This window comes from Haliotis rubra, unplaced genomic scaffold, assembly GCF_003918875.1.
Source record: "Haliotis rubra isolate DU_JTF1 unplaced genomic scaffold, ASM391887v1 Scf1348, whole genome shotgun sequence".
Taxonomy (NCBI): Eukaryota; Metazoa; Mollusca; class Gastropoda; order Lepetellida; family Haliotidae; genus Haliotis; species Haliotis rubra.
The window spans coordinates 75,856-95,199 of NW_025765279.1; the positions used below are offsets into that span (position 1 = coordinate 75,856).

Below are 19,344 nucleotides of genomic sequence, written 5' to 3' on the forward strand. Positions count from 1 at the left end.
ATTTGTATTTCACCAACTCCAGTAAAAGAACTGCACTTTGTTGGAATCCTGGATAGATTCCTGTGACACTCTTAGCTATTTTGTCCAGATACTGACCAACCATGATGTTATCCTATACTTACCAACGATGTTATGCTCATGTTTACGCTTGGTGATGTTATCCTGTATTCACTGATGAATGTTAACCTCATATTGATTAACTGTGGTGTTATCCTATATTCACTGATAGACCCGTGAAGATCCGGGGTAGAATAGGTCTTCAGCAACCCATGCTTGCCACAAAAGGTGACTATGCTTGTCGTAAGAGGCGACTAATGGGATCGGGTGGTCAGGCTCGCTGACTTGGTTGACACATGTCATCGGTTCCCAATTGCGCAGATCGATGCTCATGCTGTTGATCACTGGATTGTCTGGTCCAGACTCTATTATTTACAGACCGCCGCCATACAGCTGGAATATTGCTGAGTGCGGCGTTAAAACTAAACTCACTCACTCACTATATTCACTGATGAATGTTAACCTCATATTGACCAACAGTTATGTTATCCTATATTGACCAACAGTTATGTCTGATATTGACCGCTGATTCTGTCCTGTGTTCCAGCTGTACATGTTGGCGGAGGGCCAGTGTGTGTACAGAGGGAGCATCCCGGCGCTACTGCCATACTTTGAGTCTCAGGGACTTCGATGCCCGAACTACCACAACCCAGCGGACTATGGTAAGTTAGAGTCAGTTGTAATACATGTACCATGTTTTGAGCTGTTTTCCCTTTATGTTCTCAAAGCGAGGTCATAATAAATATCATTATTATCCATATGGCGAAACATAACCAGTATCAATATATCGTACTTTTGCCTAGAAACCATTGTTTCTGTATTTCGTCGGCTGTGACGTCATTAAACGCTTCAACGTGACGTCAATGAAGAGGGCAGTCACACTTGCTTACCGTGTTTTACTGCACAAATGTACATGAATAAAATGGATAATAAAGAAATTATTAAACTCGAGCAGGTGTGTCATATGACTTAAAAGAAATTATTTAGTAACAATTGAATATATATGTTATATTTAGGAATACAGTTAAATACAAAGTTCACTGTAAAGTGCATATCATTGTACCTGTTGGGGTTGAGATTCAAACGCACACTCTCAGGGTGAGGCCTCTAATCGCCACCACACAAAGTCTGCAGTCTAACCCACCCAGCCACCTGGCACCAACAAAATGGAACACAGCTGATAGTGTACCCCTCTGACAGGTGGAATTTCCGAAGCCATGAGTGAGTGAGAGAGTTGGGTTTTATGCCGCTTTTAGCAATATTGCAGCAATATCATGGCGAGGTACACCAGAAATGGGCTTCACACATTGTACCCATGTGGGGAATCGAACCTGGGCCTTCGCTGTGACGAGCGAACGCCTTATCCACTAGGCTACCCCACCGCCTCTCTGAAGCCATGAATACAGAATACCTTTTAAATGTGGTCAGATGTGACATTTGTTATTTTTGTGACATTTGTTATTTTTGGGATTACACTTCTTAGGAAAGTACAGATTCTAGTACATTTTTGGGTTGAGAAGCATTCGGGAGATCGTGGGATCATTTCAGCTATTGTGTTGCAGTGATGGAGGTGTCAGTTGGAGAATATGGAGAGGACAAAGTCCGGCGTTTGACGATGGCACTCAAGACCGGAAAGTGTGACCCCTTCCAGATAGAGTTCCAGCGCAAGCTATCTGCCTCCCGAACTCCCAACCCCAGTCCAGCGACGACGCCAATGGACTGCACCCCTACACCAAGTGTTCATGAAGAATGCACCAATCACTGTGAAGAAGGAGCTGAAAAAAGGAAACTGATGGAGAATGGATGCTGCAATGGATATTCGAATGGACACGCCCCAATCGTTACCAGGGGGGTCAACGGGATTTGCATTGCAGGAGTCCCTAAAACTGAGGTTTGTTTGTTTGGAATAACAAAAGTTTTCTTTTTGTCAAAGGCCATGAGCACATGCTGTCAGCTTAAGTCTCTATTTTTCAAATTCTCTTTTGAAATCACATTGCCTACCTGACTGCTAATATTTGTGCTCGACTTTTTAGCTCAGCATCTTGTTTTTGACAGATTTTCTTCCTCATTTGGTTAAAAGAATGAATCATGATTGGTACAAGTGAAAAATATGTGGAACTACATCAAGTAAACATAAAAGAGTGAAAATAAATTATGATTGGAGAACATTTTTGAATGCGTACTTCTCAAAGGGAGATAACTCTGTAATCCCAGTCTTGTATCTGAGTTTTGCACCAATGAACAACAACCAACATGGTCGTATCCCAGCATGACTAGCTAGTCGATTCTAGTATTTTTGTCAAGTTTCAATTGTTGTAGGTGTATTTACTATAAAGTGTTTTTCCTTTGTTTATTGTGTTTTCAGCAGTCAGAATCGTCTGAGGTTTGTAACGTTACCATGGTAACCATGGTTTTCTGTAGTGTAGTATGGTATGACCCATGTTCGACCTATAGTTGAGGTATATATGCTGAGAGATGCAGTAAAATCAAACTGATATCAATTTTTTTGCTTTCTTCGCCTTTATTAACCTCATAATCTTGTTAAATTCAGATCCTTACTCTGAATCGATACCCCTCCGCAGAGATCTGACAGCTCCTCAATAGGAGGTCGCATCACATGAACTTTTGATCAACCAATCAATATGAAAGCATCTTAATTGTTGCTATGAGTGAGCCAAGGATTAAAAGTAGGATGTTTGATTTTGGGCTCTTGAAAACAAAATCAACCAATCAGTTCCAAATGTAAACAATTAAAGCTGGAATGTAATTTTTTTAGGACCTATTTTGATACCTTCACCCAAAAAGGAAAAAAAAATGCTTGTATAAACTGGCATCTTATTGGTTCAAGAGCCCATGATTTTTTGGTTTAGATAAGATCAAACATTATGGATGAATAACTATTTTATTAGGTGATGCGACATTTCGATACAGATTCTTATATCGTTACCTCACATCACTTAATAAGGAAGTTGTCCATCCATAACGTTTGTCATTATCTGACTCTCCAACTTCTTGAAATTCCACACAAATCAGTCCTTTGTTTAGATTCGGCAGTTAAAACACTGTAAGGGTTCATCTGAGGTGGGGTAGCCTAGTGGTTTATGCGTCTTCACGCTGAAGACCCGAGTTCGATACCCCACATGTGTACAATGTGTGAAGCCCATTTCTGTGTCCCCTGCTGTGATATTGCTGGAATATTGCTAAAAGCGGCGTAAAACCATACTCACTCACTCATCTGAGGTGACCACCTATGAAAACATCTTCAGATCTTCATGCAAAGTGGTTCCTATTAGAGTAAAACATTTGATTTTAATGCGATTGTTAACCAGACACTTTCACTCAATATGCTGATCGTGAAATAACCCTTTTAAATGAATCATCTAAAATCTGTGAAGGGCCTAAGCATAAGGACAGAAAATTTTGGGATAATTATACATTTAAAATTTGTGAAAATTATTGCTTGGTAATTTGATAATAATGGATTACAATTTCTGATACTATTTTGGAAAATAACTATCTGTGAAATTCTTGCAAACAGCGATTCTGCTCTAAAATGACATTTAAAGAGATGATGCAAGATAAATAAGATAATTAAGTTAATGTTTATTGACTTCAGATATATGGTTTGGAGGTTTGGTTATTCCATATTATCAAGAAAATATTGAGTAAAATATGGAAACTTATAAAGGCTGGCTTGGGGAAGTAGGGGCATGACACATTACACCTTGATTTTATTTTATGTACAACTAATATTATTCATGTTGTGCCTCAGTTTCGTTTTCTTTATTTTTTTATCCTTTTTAATTTTTTTGGGCATATTCCTGCATGAAGTGATATTTTGTTTATTATTTATCTGTATGGTTTAAATGTTTCCTTCGAGTTGTAGTGAACTAGTTGCATGGTGTACAGTATTTGTTTTGACGGTCTTTTCTCTTCAGGTTGAAGCATGCTCATCCTCGTTAATCCAGGGTGTTTTACAAAACAATCTTAGCGCTAAGACTTCCTTAAGTCTATATTAAGGTATGGAAGTTACGGTCACCTTATCGCTAAGATCTCTTTGTACTGGCAAAACTTTGCAACCATATCTTTTCGGGGCTCCATTCTGTTATAAATACCCTGGATCTATTTGCATCCAACATCAAAGCTTCATTTCTGTTTACAACACTAACACAGAATGACTTTTGCATATGTGCTTAAAATCGAAAAATATGTGAAAATACTTATTCAGTCTTTGAGTTGAGCTCAGATCTGCATTAAGTCCGAGGATTGCCTGCGTGTGAGTGCCTGTGCCTCTCTGAAGAGAGCTCAAAGTTCTTGATTTGATCTCTAAATGCATCCTACCAAAAGAACCCATGAAGGTCTGGGTTAGAATGAACCTTCAGTAACCCATGCTTGTCGAAAGAGGCGATTAACGGGATCGGGTGGTCAGGCTTGCTGACTTGGATGACACACGTCATCGTATTCCAGTAGGTAGATTGATGCTCATGCTGTAGATCACTAGATTGCCTGGTCCAGACTTGATTATTTACAGACCGCCGCCATACAGCTGGAATATTGCTGAGTGTGGCGTAAAACTAAACTCACTCACTCACCACTTATTCAGGAGTCTACATATACTTTTAGTTCATGCCGAAATGAGTATGTCAAAACGTTAAGCTATATGGCTGTTTTAGTGAGTGTATAAAGCAGCCATTTTGTTTTCTAAGATGGCCACCATATCTGACTTCCCTACTGGTACAACCCACATGCATGTCACTCTATGGGTGGAATAATCTTGGAATAACATTTAACACCATTTCCCTTCACCTTCTGCAAGTGAAGCAACCTTATATTAAGGCATTGCATATGAGAAACATCTTATCTGGAAAGTGGCAATGGGGTAGCCCAGTGGCTAAAGCGTTTGCTTGTCTCGACGAAGACCAGAGTTCGATTCCCCACATGGGTACAATGTGTGAAGCCCATTTCTGGTGTCCCCTGCCATGATATTGCTGGGATATTGCTAATAGCTACATAAAACTAAACTCACTCACTCACTCCAACATTGGGGCGGTGGGGTAGCCTAGTCGTTAAAGCGTTCGCTCGTCACGCTGAAGTCCCGGGTTCAATTCCCCACATGGGTACAATGTGTGAAGCCCATTTCTGGTGTCCCCACCGTGATATTGCTGGAATATTGCTACAAGCGGCGTAAAACCAAAACTCACTCACTCACTCCAACATTAGGCTGAGACTGGAATAGTGTTTAGTGTGATACTCACTCACTCACTCACTCACTCACTCACTCCTATCTCGCTGTAATGATACTCATTGGACGTTTAGATTTGGTGACCATCTATGTACTCAACAAACTTAGAAACGCAACACCCACAGTATCGGTAATTGTGAGGGGTAATTCTACTTATTCTAATTATTGCTGGAATATTGCTAAAAGAGGTGTAAAACCATACTCACTCTTTTCTGGGAAATATATTTTTTGTCACTAACACAAGAAGGAATTCCTTATATTTTAATGTTGTGTGAGAGATTTAGAAGTTAGAATCTACGTTTTCAGTTGTGAATATGATGAAAAACAGTCATTTGAATCAGCATTTATTTTTAGAGTCGCCGATTTCAGAGCAAGGCTATGTATTTAAACAGGTTCAGGGTATTTACCATGAAGGAATGGAGCTATAATTCCCTGGATTGGCGAGGTTGAGGCATACTTCTCTTTTGCACAAAGGGTATACACGTCTTAGTGGGAATTGCACTTTATACTGGAGCATTATTAACATAGATATCTCATGATTCTCATGGCACCAATTAATCACTTACATCTTGGCCAGAATTCTAGATGGAATAGGCCCAAGTGGCCAGTGTTGGTTGTAAGAGGCAAGGTTTTGGATCCCGTGGTCAGTCTCGATGCCTGAGTTGATTGCATGCCATTGTTGTGTATTGAATGTCATCGACATGGATTGTTGCTCATTATCAATCAGTGGATTGTCTGGTCCGGATGTGTTTATTTGCAGGATGTCATATAGCTGGAATATTGCTGAAAGCAGTGTGAATCAACAAAGGAGTTACTTTGGAGCAGTGTTATTACTTTAAATTTTTACAATTTTTATTGAATGTTTTGAAATCTTACAAGACCAAAATGCAGGGGTGGAAATAACCCATTGCCCGACGTCCGAGTCCAGTGTTTTTTTCTGTCGATCAAGCAAATTTGTGTATCACACTGTACCGGTTTCCAGTTGACTGTCCAATGTTAATTATGTTGTTTATTTAAAAAATCAGCAGGAAAACGGTCGGTATAGTGGAAATATTATCAGGGCAAGTGGCATCACACGTGCCACTGTACCGGAGTACACTATCAATTTTAAAGTTATTTCCACCCCTGAAAATGGCAAAAGCTATCGTTTGTAGGAAACAGTTTGAAGTGAAGAATTTGAAGTGAATTGTTACATATGAAAGGATAAAATATGAGGGAGGAACTGGCTTGTGTGTCCTACTTAAGTGAGTGAGGGGGTTGGTTTTACGCCACTTTTATCAATATCCCAGCAATATCACGGCGGGGTACGCCAGAAATGGGCTTCACACATTGTAACCATGAGGGGAATCGAACCTGGGTCTTTGGCGTGGTGAGCGAACGCTTTAACCACTAAGCTACCCCACCGCCGCCACCTACCTCAAAGTAGTAATTGTTGCACAAGCTTCCAGTCTCAGGTTTGTCTTGTCTGTCAGGTACTATGTGTGAAACCCATTTCTGGTATTCCTCGCCAAGACGTTGCTGGAATATTGCAAAACTGGTGTGAAACCGTACTCCTCAATCTTGTTTGGACTTGTCAATAGACCGTCATGGCATATTGCTGACCAGCTTACAATACCATTCATTTGTCATTAAAATTACACTTTTCAAATTGACCATGTTGACAAAGTTTTAAAAGCTTCTATAGTTTTCTCGAACTTCTGGAAAACAAAATAAAAGGTGTAAGGTGCTTGATCGAGATGTAAAGGTGTGAAAATGCTATCCTGCAATAGGAGTTTCAACCTTCCTGTCATCACAAGAGACAATACATAGTTACTTCCCTTAGCTTTGCAAGGATGTGCTGGTTAAAATATCAGATTTGCCCTAATTATGTCCATGTGTCACAAACCTCAATCCCTTTGGTTTGTTGAACTACATTAAACACAGGATGTTGATCTGAGACAGTTATTATGTCCACAGTCTCATTGAGAAACTCTGCAAGTCATTGTTATCAAGCAAGATTGTCTGTTGCAGGACTTGATGTATGACCAGGAGTGTCACACGTTCGCCACCAGCTGCTTCACCCAGTTCAGGATTCTCTTCATGAGGACTTTCACCTCTATAATGAGGGATGCGGTAAGTCACCTCTGACCTTTGACCTTTGTTATGGCGCAGTGGGTCACCTCCAGCCTGTAATGTGTGAAGTCCCATCAAACTTCTGACCTATTTGATGATGTATGCCAGGGATAGAAATACTTTTTTTTTTCTAAGTGTGCCTTAGGGCACCAGACAAATATTTTAGGTGTACCTTTCAGAAATCGACTATGCCCACATGTTTTTAGAATAAATGACAATGATGATGATCATTTGAAATTTATTGTTAAATAAAGAAATGGGTTTTTGAGCAAATATGTATGGTATTATTCAGTTTGGAAAAAAATAATTGTTTTGCGGATTAAATGACTAAATGTGAGTTATGTCTCTAAAATATTAGGCGTGTCAAAAGGGCACCGAGAACATTTTTTATCCGTGCCATTTCAATATTTACCGTGCCATGGCACACTAATATATGGGGTATTTCGAACCCTGTATGCTGATCAAAAAAAGTTACAAATCATAAAATTTGGGGGATATTTTTAGTTTTTATGAAATGGTGTGCTCAGACTCCTCTACTTCACCTCCATCATTAGGGACATAGTGACCTTCACTTTCAAGAAGAATATGTGACCTTCACCTACATGAAGTATATGGTAATTGACCTTCACCTTCACCAGCCTCATACACCCAATATGTCCAGATTGTGAATTTATATATACTGCAATCAGATTTATGATGTTAAGATGAATCTTAGAGAGTGGTAGTTGTATTGCAGACCCTGACGAGGCTGAGGCTCATTTCCCACCTCACTGTGGGCATCCTCATTGGCCTCCTCTATCTTGGCATCGGCAACGAAGCCAGCAAAGTCTTCAACAACGCGGGATGTCTGTTTTTCTGTATGCTGTTCTTGATGTTCACTGCCCTCATGCCAACTGTTCTCACATGTGAGTGTTTTGCCGTTCTGTGATTCTTTCACCCCAGTGTAGGGAAGGTGGGGTAGCCTAGTGGTTAGATTGCTAAAAGCAGCAGTAAAACTATACTCACTCACTCACCCCAATGTGGCCAACAGATCCCCTTGCTTTTTTCGTTAGAAAATCTTGTCACTCCTTTATCATTTTCCAGATGAGAATAGTCCTCAGAAACTGTATTTTAATATATAACGTGTTCCAGTAAACTGTGAAAAGTGAGAAATTTTTGTTGTGTTTTGAATTATAAAACTCGCTGAAAATGCTATAAAATATGAAATAAAAATCCAGATTATTCTTTCAGAAGCATGTTTTATAGGAGTGACTGAAAAAATTACCTGCCTCCAACATAAACCCCCCAAAACAATTAAATGAGAAATCTTTGTGTGTAGGTCTTGACTTTTAATTTTCTGATGACTGTTAATTTTCTGTATTTCAGTTCCGATGGAGATGGCGGTGTTCGTCAGGGAGCACTTGAACTACTGGTACAGTCTCAAAGCCTACTATCTGGCTAAAACCATGGCCGACATGCCATTCCAGGTGAGTAGGCGTGCAGAGTTGGGAGGTTTGGGAATCTCCAACATGTCGAGGGTGTTGTTGGATCTTACAATTAATATGCTCCTTGAACCATCGATATGCAAGAAATACTAACAAGAAAGAAATAACACACTGTCATACTTTATAATGAGGTGAGGTGAAATGGGGTTTATCGTCGTACTTAAGGTTATTTCGCTCATATGACGACGTGCATGCGTGTGTATGTCTGGCTGCTTGTACTAGCCCAGACTTTTAAGCTGGTTTTATGGTGCTAGCTCACTGAGGTACCATGCCGCAGTGAAGCATGAATACCCCACTCAGACACATTATACCGACTCCGAGCCGACCAGTCCTTGTTGTACCCATTAACGCCGAGCGCCAGGCAGGGACCAACAAGTACCATATTTTAATGTCTTTTGGTATGACGCGGCTGGGGATCGAACCCACGACCTTCCGCTCTCGGGCGGACGCTCTAACCACTACACCACGGAGGCGGTCTACCTTATAATGATAGAGGTTAAGAGAGAGATTGCATGTTGACAACTAGAGTTGGTGATATGTGAGATTGAACTCCCTTTTGTCCCTGACCAGCGACTCAGTGGTGAAACAGGGTTGGAATACTAAAACATGAAAAGTGACATTGCAGGTTGGATTCACATCATATAATGTTCATTTGAAAAATGTGACTTTAGCCAGTTAAATGTCAACTTTTGATGCACATATAAAGGATGTTCATAAATTTTCGTAGATAGATGGCTTTTTATACTTTGGAAGTTAAAATATAATGTTTTGGGAATTGTCTGAAAATGTTCTTTAGGCCAGACCAATTTTATTTCTTGTTTTACGGATTTTTGAAAAAACATAAAAATAGAAATCACCTGTCAAATTAATAGTCCTTTTAAATACTAAAAGTTTGGTTTTGGGGGCAATTTATGAAGTGTTTATGGGGCAAAAAACAATCAAAAGTTATTATTTTTTTGTAAGTTTACATTTTTGGCCAATAAAACATGAGGATTTTAGTTTTTGAGCGGGGAAAATAAATTTTAATTTTTTTCTTATTCTTGGAAAAATACGACCAGTGGATCCATAAAACAAGAAATAAAATTGGTCTGGCCTTAGCTGTAATATTTCTTTGTGTGGCATTTAAATAACAAACTGTAGAGTATCCATGCCAAATTTGGTGTTAAACACCAAACGAAAAGGTATCCATACCGATTCAGAATATCGTCATCTTCATTGTATGCGTGTTTATGTTTTATCCAATTGTCTTCCAGATTATATTTCCATTGGTGTATGGGTCCATTGTCTACTGGATGACTTCGCAGCCAAACGACTTTGTGCGATTTGTGATGTTCCTGACCCTGTCGACCCAGACGTCACTGGTTGCCCAATCACTGGGCTTACTCATCGGGGCTGCCACGTCGTTACAGGTAATCTGTCCACACGGCAGTTTGTGGGTGTTTGTCAGTTGGGGAACACCACTAAAGGTCCGGGTCAGAACTGGTCTTCAGTAACCCATGCTTGTCGTAAGATGCAACCTACGGGATCGGGTGGTCAGGCTAGATGACTTTGTTGACACATGTCATCGTGTCCCAATTGCGTAGATTGATGCTGTTGCTGTTGATCGCTGGATTTTCTGGTCCATAATTATCGCTGCCATAACTGGAATATTGCTGAGTGCTGCGTTAAACAACAAACAATAAGGCAGCAAGATTGATTGATTGATCACATAATTGGCTACTATGATGTTTAATCCTCCAAAGTACAGGGTTTATCCATGATAGACATTGATACCTCTGTGCAACATTTAACAAGCGGCCTGCAAATTTCGTCGGATAATTTCAAATTACCAATATATACAACGTCAATATATACAGCGGTCTACCACCCATCTAGAACCTTACGTTCTGCCCAGAAGGAGAAACTGGTTGTTCCATCAACATCAACAAAGGCTGGAGATTGAGCCTTCTCAGTTGCAGCTCCCGCACTGTGGAACGCGGTCCCCCTTGACATCAGGAGCAGTGACTCTCTCTCAACTTTTAAGAGAAAACTCAAAACATTTCTTTTCTCATCTAGGGATTGAGCTGTAATAAAGTGACTTCTAACTTGTAAAGCGCCATTGAGCAGCTGCATATAGCTGGAAATGGGCTATACAAAGCAATTATTATTATTATTTTTCATATAGAACAGAGTTAATCCTTTTCACAAGATACATGTACAAGTTTGTTGTAAGGAGATCTGATTTATAAGGTACAGAATGTGAGAGTGTTTTTGTGGGAACAGTGACTGAATGTAGAAGTGACTGCTACGTTAGGCGCTGAAATCACGACTCTAGTCTGAACCAGGTTGTCTGTGTATGTAAAGGTGTGTATCTCGGTGTTACCTGTTTTCACAGGTGGCTGTGTTCCTGGGACCTGTCACAGCTATCCCCATCCTTCTGTTCAGTGGGTTCTTCGTCAACTTTGACACAATCCCAACGTATCTACAGTGGCTCTCCTATGTGTCCTATATCAGGTGAGAAAATAGCTCAGGTAACCATAACTCATACATTTTAGTACAGGTGTATTAACGAGTACAGGTGGCTAGCTAGTATAAACACACAGGCTTGTAACATAAGCCATACACACTCATGACAGGTGAGATCACGAGGGCAGGTGATCATCACTCGCACAAAAGGTGAGATCACAAGTACAGGTGATCATCACTCACACTAAAGGTGAGATCACGAGTACAGGTGATCATCACACACTAAAGGTGAGATCAGGTACAGGTGATCATCACACACACCTAAAGGTGAGATCAACGAGTACAGGTGATCATCATCATCACGCAGTACATCATAACACACACTAAAGGTGAGATCATCAGTACAGGTGATCATCACTCACACTAAAGGTGAGATCACGCAGTACAGGTGATCATCACTCACAGGCTGAGATAAAAGGTGATCATCACTCACACTAAAGGTGAGATAAGGAGTACAGGTGATCATCACACACTCACACATACACTACACACACACTAAAGGTGAGATAATTAGTGCAGGTGATCATCACTCACACTAAAGGTGAGATAATTAGTACAGGTGATCATCACACACACTAAAGGTGAGATAATTAGTACAGGTGATCATCACACACACTAAAGGTGAGATAATTAGTACAGGTGATCATCACACACACTAAAGGTGAGATAATTAGTACAGGTGATCATCACACACTAAAGGTGAGATAATTAGTACAGGTGATCATCACACACACTAAAGGTGAGATAATTAGTACAGGTGATCATCACACACACTAAAGGTGAGATAATTAGTACAGGTGATCATCACTACAGGTGAGTCATCACACACACTAAAGGTGAGATAATTGGTACAGGTGATCATCACACACACTAATGGGGAGATAATTAGAACAGGTGATCATCACACACACTAAAGGTGAGATAATTAGTACAGGTGATCATCACTCACACGAAAAGGCGAGATAATTAATATAGGTAGTCATCACACACTTAAGGTGAGATAATTAGTACAGGTGATCATTGCTCACTCACTTCAACTGATACTCAACCATGTACGTAGTTAGGGTAAATCCTGCAAACATACTGCTTCTCCATGCAGTATGAAACTTTCTAATATCAATGAATTTTTTTCATAAATTTTCAGAAGTTTTGAAATGTGATTTTTGTATCATACCAGCTATGTACTGTACTGCAAACTATAACATAGGGTTAATTTTCTTTTAAGTTGGACAACCTACCCAAAAGGCTTCAAAAATATTTATCCCTTCTCATGTGGTATAGGGGTAGCCAATTGTCTAAAGTGTTCACTCATCATATCGATGGCCTTAGTTGGATTCTTTAGGTACAATGTGTGAAGCCCATTTTTCCGTGTTGTCTGTCGTGATATTGCTGGAATATTGCTAAATGTAGCAAAACCATACTCACTCACGCACGTATCTGTCTTTCTTCAGGTATTCCTTTGAGGGGGTTCTACAAGCTATATACGGATTCGACAGGGGATCGTTGAACTGTGATGAAAGTGTCTGCATCTTCAAGAAGGCATCCGACGTTCTGAAGCAGATGGATGTTGAAAATGCTGAGTTCTGGCTGGATTTCATCATACTCTGTATATTCTTCGTAATCCTTAGGATTGGCTGCTATTTTGTGCTAAGGTGGAAGGTCAAGGCTCAAAGGTGAAAAGGTCACAATGTGATAGACTGGGGAGGAAGATCTGATGCTCTAGTCATGTGATTACCACGTGACGGTCACGTGACTGTCATGTGACTGGCTGTGTGGACAAGCTTGTTCCACATGCGATTCAGGGACAGAAGCCATTTTGTTTCCTCCATTTGTGTGGAGACCATGTGGATTTAACTCAGCATTTTGTTTCACTACAGACTCTGTTGTCACTGTTTGTGATAATAAATACAATGGCTATTTCTAACTTGTCACGTTGTAAATAAACAATTTAAGCTTTTCCTGTGGCCGAGTGCTTGAAGTATTTCTATTACATGGCTCAAGACTGTAAACAAAACTTGGAAAAGCCGGAGTAGCCTCCCTTGTCAGCATTGCTTTTTTAACATCTCTGATTTTGATAGGATGTACAGGGCATGATTTGATTGGCTGAGATATTCAGAGCAGGCTTCTGAATAGAAAACATGATATGGACAAAAGTGGAAGATACTTCTTGATTGGATTATGAAGTTGTGCTGTGATTTTTCTATGGACAGCATGACATGAACAGTTCGTACAATATCGAATTATCGCATTGGATGAAAAAGGATACCTTCGATCGGACAACATGGTGAAGATTCTATCAACACCCACACTGGACAGCAATAGAGTGTCCACTTTCTGCCGATATATGTTGACATGCCACAGATGAAATATTTGTCATATTTGTACTGTATTTTTTGTTACCATTGTTCATTACGGAAATTTCGCCTCCAACACATTGAATAATTGTTATGATCAAAGGACCACCACAGTGATTTTGTTTTGTTTAAATTTAACATCTTTCCAATCTCTTCAATATTTTTGTATTCATTTTCTTTTTTTTGACGGCCCAGTTGTGTCAGTCCATAATTTGCTGTGCGTAGTTGCCTCCCTTGGCTGCCAAGTTCTTCTTGTGTTGATGGTTTGTATTTTCCTATTTGCCCTTGATAATGTTCCTTGGGGCTCAACATATGTACTACTTATATGAAATGTCTGCTATTTAAACAAGGATATCTTTGACAAGAAGTTTGTTGTTGCATACACTTGGTTACCATAGTTACGCACTCCATCCATTTTCTTGCGTAACTTACTGGTTAAAATTCTTTCTTGTTTTGTTAGTTTTAATACGAAACTTATCCAGGAAACATCAGTGTGTGAGTCATAGGTTGCCATGGCAACAATGTCCGCCATGTACAGATTTATAACAGCAATTTCAGATATTTAGTAAGGTGATGTAAGTTGGATCGATGGCAATAATCAAGTTTTGGTTGTACAGCAAAAGCAATTGGTATGATTATTTAACTTTCCAATTGCTTTGAAAACAAGAGTGGTCATTTTAGGTGTAAAAGAAAAATAGTGCTAAGTCAAAGTTGTTGTCTTGAAGTTGCTACGTGTGTAATCCTTATTTAGTCATCATTTTTGAGTTGTGTCAAACTTTGAATAACTTGAAGTATTTACATAGGTCGCTTTGACCTCGCCACAATGGTGTTTGACTGTATTTTCAAATGTCTCGTCTTGTTTGCGCTTTCGTAAATCTGTGCAATTAATTACTTTTACATTTCTCAAGTGCATTTCTTGTGAATAAATTCACATGTTTAGTCCATGGCTGGATTTGTTTGCCGACTCTTCAGTTTGAAAGTACTCAGATCCCCATACTCTAATGCAGGTCGGTCGTGTGGTATACCTTCTGCACATCAATTAGAAATAGCAATACTTGATGCCAAAGATATGAATTTTTAAATCATTGATTTTTCTGGAAACTTTCCGGCCATATAGCTGGAATGTGTGGTGTAAAACTAAACTCACTCTGAAAAATTTCTGTGTTGATGTTATAAACGCTGTAGAGGTCAACATCATCACCTTTTTTGCCCTATAACCTTGAAGAAAGGTTGACCTTGCATTGATGTTACAGTATCATTGGCTTTAGATTAGTTTCAGCGGAGATGATAGTGACGATAGCTTGATCTTTATAATACTGAAAGAGACGTATGAAAAGAGTGTTTGAGATACAACATTTATTTTTAAATATAAAGGGCCACTGATCCAGAGCAATTTCCGTGGACTGGTTATTGCTTTTGTTATTGTTTTTCTCCCGTGAGTACCCAGATTTTTTCCCAGAATTCATGACTGGTTCGTTACCTCTGCTGCGCCACCCTCATGCGCAGCTGATAGTATAAGTATAGAATGATCAACAAAGATGAAATCTTTTTTACTCGATAATCTTGATTTTGTACTAAAATTATGTAGACTGATGAATAATTTGGTTTCTTATAAAAAACAAATTCACTTTGATAAAAATGCTGATTTTGATGTAAAATTTTGATTTCATAGTAATGTTGACTTTATAAAAATGTTACCGTAAATGGACGTAGAATTTGATTTAAGAAATAGTTTGACCTTGAATTTGGTGAGAAGCCTGAGGTAAAAAAACAGAAATAGGATCAAATTGGATCAGTCACTATACCATCTTGAAACATTTGAAAATCTGAAAAAGCCTACACTGGTGGGATACTTTATTACAATCAGACAAGAACTGTAGGGGATATTTTCAAATAACGGCATCTGATGGGCATCCACCCTTCCTAATGTCCCACTGATTAGGTTGAAGAAATTCTGCCAGGGTGGACAGTAGCCCAGTCCCCGTGTCCGTCACGGTCGAGGGAGCAGGGGCTGACCAGTTTGCAGCTAGGTTTTTCGTAATTAGACTCTTGTCTGGAAACATTAATCGCTCTGGATCAGTGGCCCTTTAATTGTGGAAGGTGAAATATTCATTTTTTTGAAGTTTTAAAGTTTGTTTCCTATGCCTTTTCAAGGTTAATTCTTGTTGAAATTGGGTCCAAGGAAATAGTGTGTCAAACACAGTATGATAAGATATACTTTAAATAGTGACATTGAATACGATTTACAGTTTAGTTTGAACTCAATCCTTACGGATTCTGAGGGTTTTCTAATATGTACGGTATATACATGTATGTTGTGATTGATTGTACGAGCTGTGTGTCTGATTTAGAAACACTTTTGTTTTGAAACCATGTTTTGTGGGTTCAGTTTGTTGATGAAGGATGTTATTATTTTATTAACCATTCCCCTTTCGTATGATTATTGTGCACCAGTATAAAATCATATTTTGAATACAATGTGTGAAGCCCATTTCTGGTGTCCCTCGCTGTGATGTTGCTGGAATATTGCTAAAAGCGGCTTAAAACCAAACTCAGTCAGTCAGTCAGTCATATTTTGAAAACTACTTAATATTTTTTGTTAATGGCTAACAGTTGTTGACCAATGATCTTGAAAAAAAGTCAATACAGGGTTTTTTATTGAAAAAATGTTCATTATTTTTATTTGGCCAAATATAAGAAAGAATAGTTTCAACTGTTTCCATTGAAAAAAAAGTCATTTTTTCCATTGAACGTCCTCAGAGATTGTGTGACATTCTTTTTATAATGAATGTTTGATGTCTCAGTACACGTCTTACAAGTCATGCGTACTAAGATGCCCCAATTCTTCCAAGGAAACAGAATATGTGTTACATTGTACCCAGTGTGTTGGTCTTCAGAAACTTTAGAATTCAAGTGTTAATCGCCTGGCTAAATGTCATGTGAGTAGATGTCAAGGTCAAGGTTGTCTGTCTGATGTGAAGTTTTACACTTTTGACATCTCAGAAATCTGCAGTGAGAAGGAGGTTGGTTTAATTAATTCCAGCTACCATGTCTCTGAAAATTGCAAATTGAATTCCAATTTGACTGTAAATGTTTCCACCATTATTTTTAATAATGAAAGTGAACTACAGTGCCTCTGTTTTTCTTACTCTGATAGACAATGCTAGTTCAGGGGTGGTGGGGTAGCCTGATGGTTAAAGCGTTCGCTCGTCACACCGAAGACCCGGGTTCGATTCCCCACATGGGTACAATGTGTGAAGCCCATATCTGGTGTCCCCGCCGTGATATTCCTGGAATATTGCTAAAAGCGGCGTAAAACCAAACTCACTCACTCACTCACTGAATGCTAGTTCAAGTCTCGGCAATGGTTTTGCTGAGTATTCTGCTGCAGTTTGAGAGAACTTTCACTAATCTGATTATGTTGTGTTTCATAAATGAAACATGAAGAAACAGGATATGTTACCATGGTTACAGTGGGTGTCAGAATGCGACAACAATATTAAGGATTGGGCATCTTTGTATGACTGTGAAATCAATTTGTGTTCAGTGGTCTTTGGGCATTAGTTCATCAAGATAATGATATTATACAGGACCAGTTCAAAAGTTGAAAGATGAAAAATTATTTGAGACACACCCACCCAAAAAGCAAATTCTGGAAATATTTTAGTTTAGCGACTTCTTTGTTAACAGTTGTGTCAACTTTCTTCGTTTTACCAAGTGTTGGAAATCAGTTGTAAGGTTTTGATCTAGTTGGTCAGTCTGTATTACACACTCCACTAGGACTAACCGGGGAAGTGGGGTAGCCTAGTGGTTAAAGTGTTCATTCATAGCGCTGAAGACCTGGGTTTGATTCCCCTCAATGTGTGAAGTCCATTTCTGGTGTCCTTCCACCGTGATATTGCTGTTGAGTTGGCATGGCAAAACTCAACCTTATGGAAACTCTCAGCGTATTTGTCGACATCTAACATCAAATAAAAAAATCCAGATCAACAAAAGAGTTTTACTTAGTTTGGTTCCTATTCAAAACAATGAAAAATTTTATAAGCCATTTTTGTAGGATGGAAAACTTGCAGAGCCATTAACCCACCCCAACCCAATACTTTAACTTGTTTTTTATCCGACATTTGAACTGGTCCCTTAGCAATATGTTTGAAAGAAGTAAGATGTTGTACATTCCGTACCATGTTGTTTAGCTCATGAACGTTATTTGTCATTTATAGTGATGTTCAGCACTGTCCATTCCCTGCTGCAGGGATGTCGATTGTGTGAACAACTCACGAGTGTACGATCCAGGGACCCAGTTTGTTGTGGGGGTGCTGGGCAGCCTAGTGGTTAAAGCGTTCACTTGTCACCGGAAGGCCCGGGTTCGATTCCCAACATGGGCACAATGTGTGAAGCCCATTTCTGGTGTCCCCACCACGATATTGCTGGAATATTGCTAAAAGCGGCGTAAAACTAAACTCACTCACCCACCCAGTTTGTTGTGCACAGTTGTTCAAAAGTCAGATTCCCACATGATTCTAGGATTGTCAGCTTGCGCCCATACTTGTTGGCTTCATGAAGCATTAAACATCGGAGAAGGGCATCAAGTTGTTTCCAAAATTTAAGGTGACATGTTGTTGTATAATTGAAATACTCACTCCGATAGATTCATGTCTGCTTGGGGTAACCTAGAGGTTAAAGTGTTTGCTCGTCACGCTGAAGGTCCGGGTTCGATTCTCTACATGTGTACAGTGTGAAGCCCATTTCTGGTGTCCTTTGCCTTGATATTGCTGGAATATTGCTAAAAATGGCGTAAAACCCAACTCACTCACTCATGTCTGCCTGATTGTGGATGTGCATGTACAATGACTGGGTCAGGGGACTCAGGTACACTGGGTCCAGTGTTAGACCTGGATAACTACTGGGGCTTACCAGATCTGTGGTCGATTGGTATAAATGTTAAATAGCTCACGTTACATGACAATATTTTTTGTTACTTTCTGTTAGTGCATGCTTTCCTTCTGAATTGTATGTTTGGGTGAAGATGATGTTTCAGTCAGTGTCAGTGTACTAATAATTGTTTCAAATGTGTCCGAAAATTATATTTTCCAGGGTCGTGGAGACTGAGTGTTTACCAGGGTAAGGAAGGTTAACAGGAGATTGGGTGGCCCTGACATGGACTCATCCTATCCCAAGCATGAAAGGGGTGGGGAATATATTCTGGTGACATGTCGTTGTATAACTGAATATATACTCCATATGGACCCTGTAAGATATTATTGCAACCATAGCCCTACAGTTCAGGCAACCTTTGATTTTGGCCAGGGGGAAATTGCTGGCCTACTGACAGTAACTTGAAATCTACATAGGTCACAGTGAATTGGACACGGAATAGCCGACATTAGCTTTGAATTCTGATTATTTGGGGTCAGTAGCAGAGCGGATCAGGTGTTCTCTCATAACATAATTCCTTGGTTTGACTCCCACATACGTATTATGTGTGAAGCTTATTTGCTATTGTCCTCTGCCGTGATATTGCTGGAATATTGCTAAAGGTGGGTGAAAGTTCACTTCACTCATCCCCATGATGATAAACTGTTCCTTTTTT

At 39.5% G+C, this 19,344-nt stretch overlaps 1 protein-coding gene across 2 annotated transcripts in view; it reads left to right on the plus strand.

The window, feature by feature from the left end:
- The window catches only part of LOC124267912 (ATP-binding cassette sub-family G member 1-like), a 51,679-nt gene extending 38,360 nt beyond the window's left edge, over positions 1-13,319 (plus strand). Inside the window, exons 6-14 of one of the 2 annotated variants that reach the window (XM_046702901.1) lie at positions 605-719; positions 1,620-1,948; positions 2,423-2,440; positions 7,310-7,411; positions 8,148-8,316; positions 8,777-8,877; positions 10,149-10,304; positions 11,270-11,388; positions 12,852-13,319. In XM_046702901.1, coding sequence (XP_046558857.1) covers positions 605-719; positions 1,620-1,948; positions 2,423-2,440; positions 7,310-7,411; positions 8,148-8,316; positions 8,777-8,877; positions 10,149-10,304; positions 11,270-11,388; positions 12,852-13,077 — 1,335 coding nt within the window. In that variant the 3' untranslated portion in view covers positions 13,078-13,319. The remainder of the gene's footprint in view (positions 1-604; positions 720-1,619; positions 1,949-2,422; positions 2,441-7,309; positions 7,412-8,147; positions 8,317-8,776; positions 8,878-10,148; positions 10,305-11,269; positions 11,389-12,851) is intronic. The other variant, XM_046702902.1, reaches the window with a different exon arrangement.
- Positions 13,320-19,344: the final 6,025 nt, after the last annotated feature.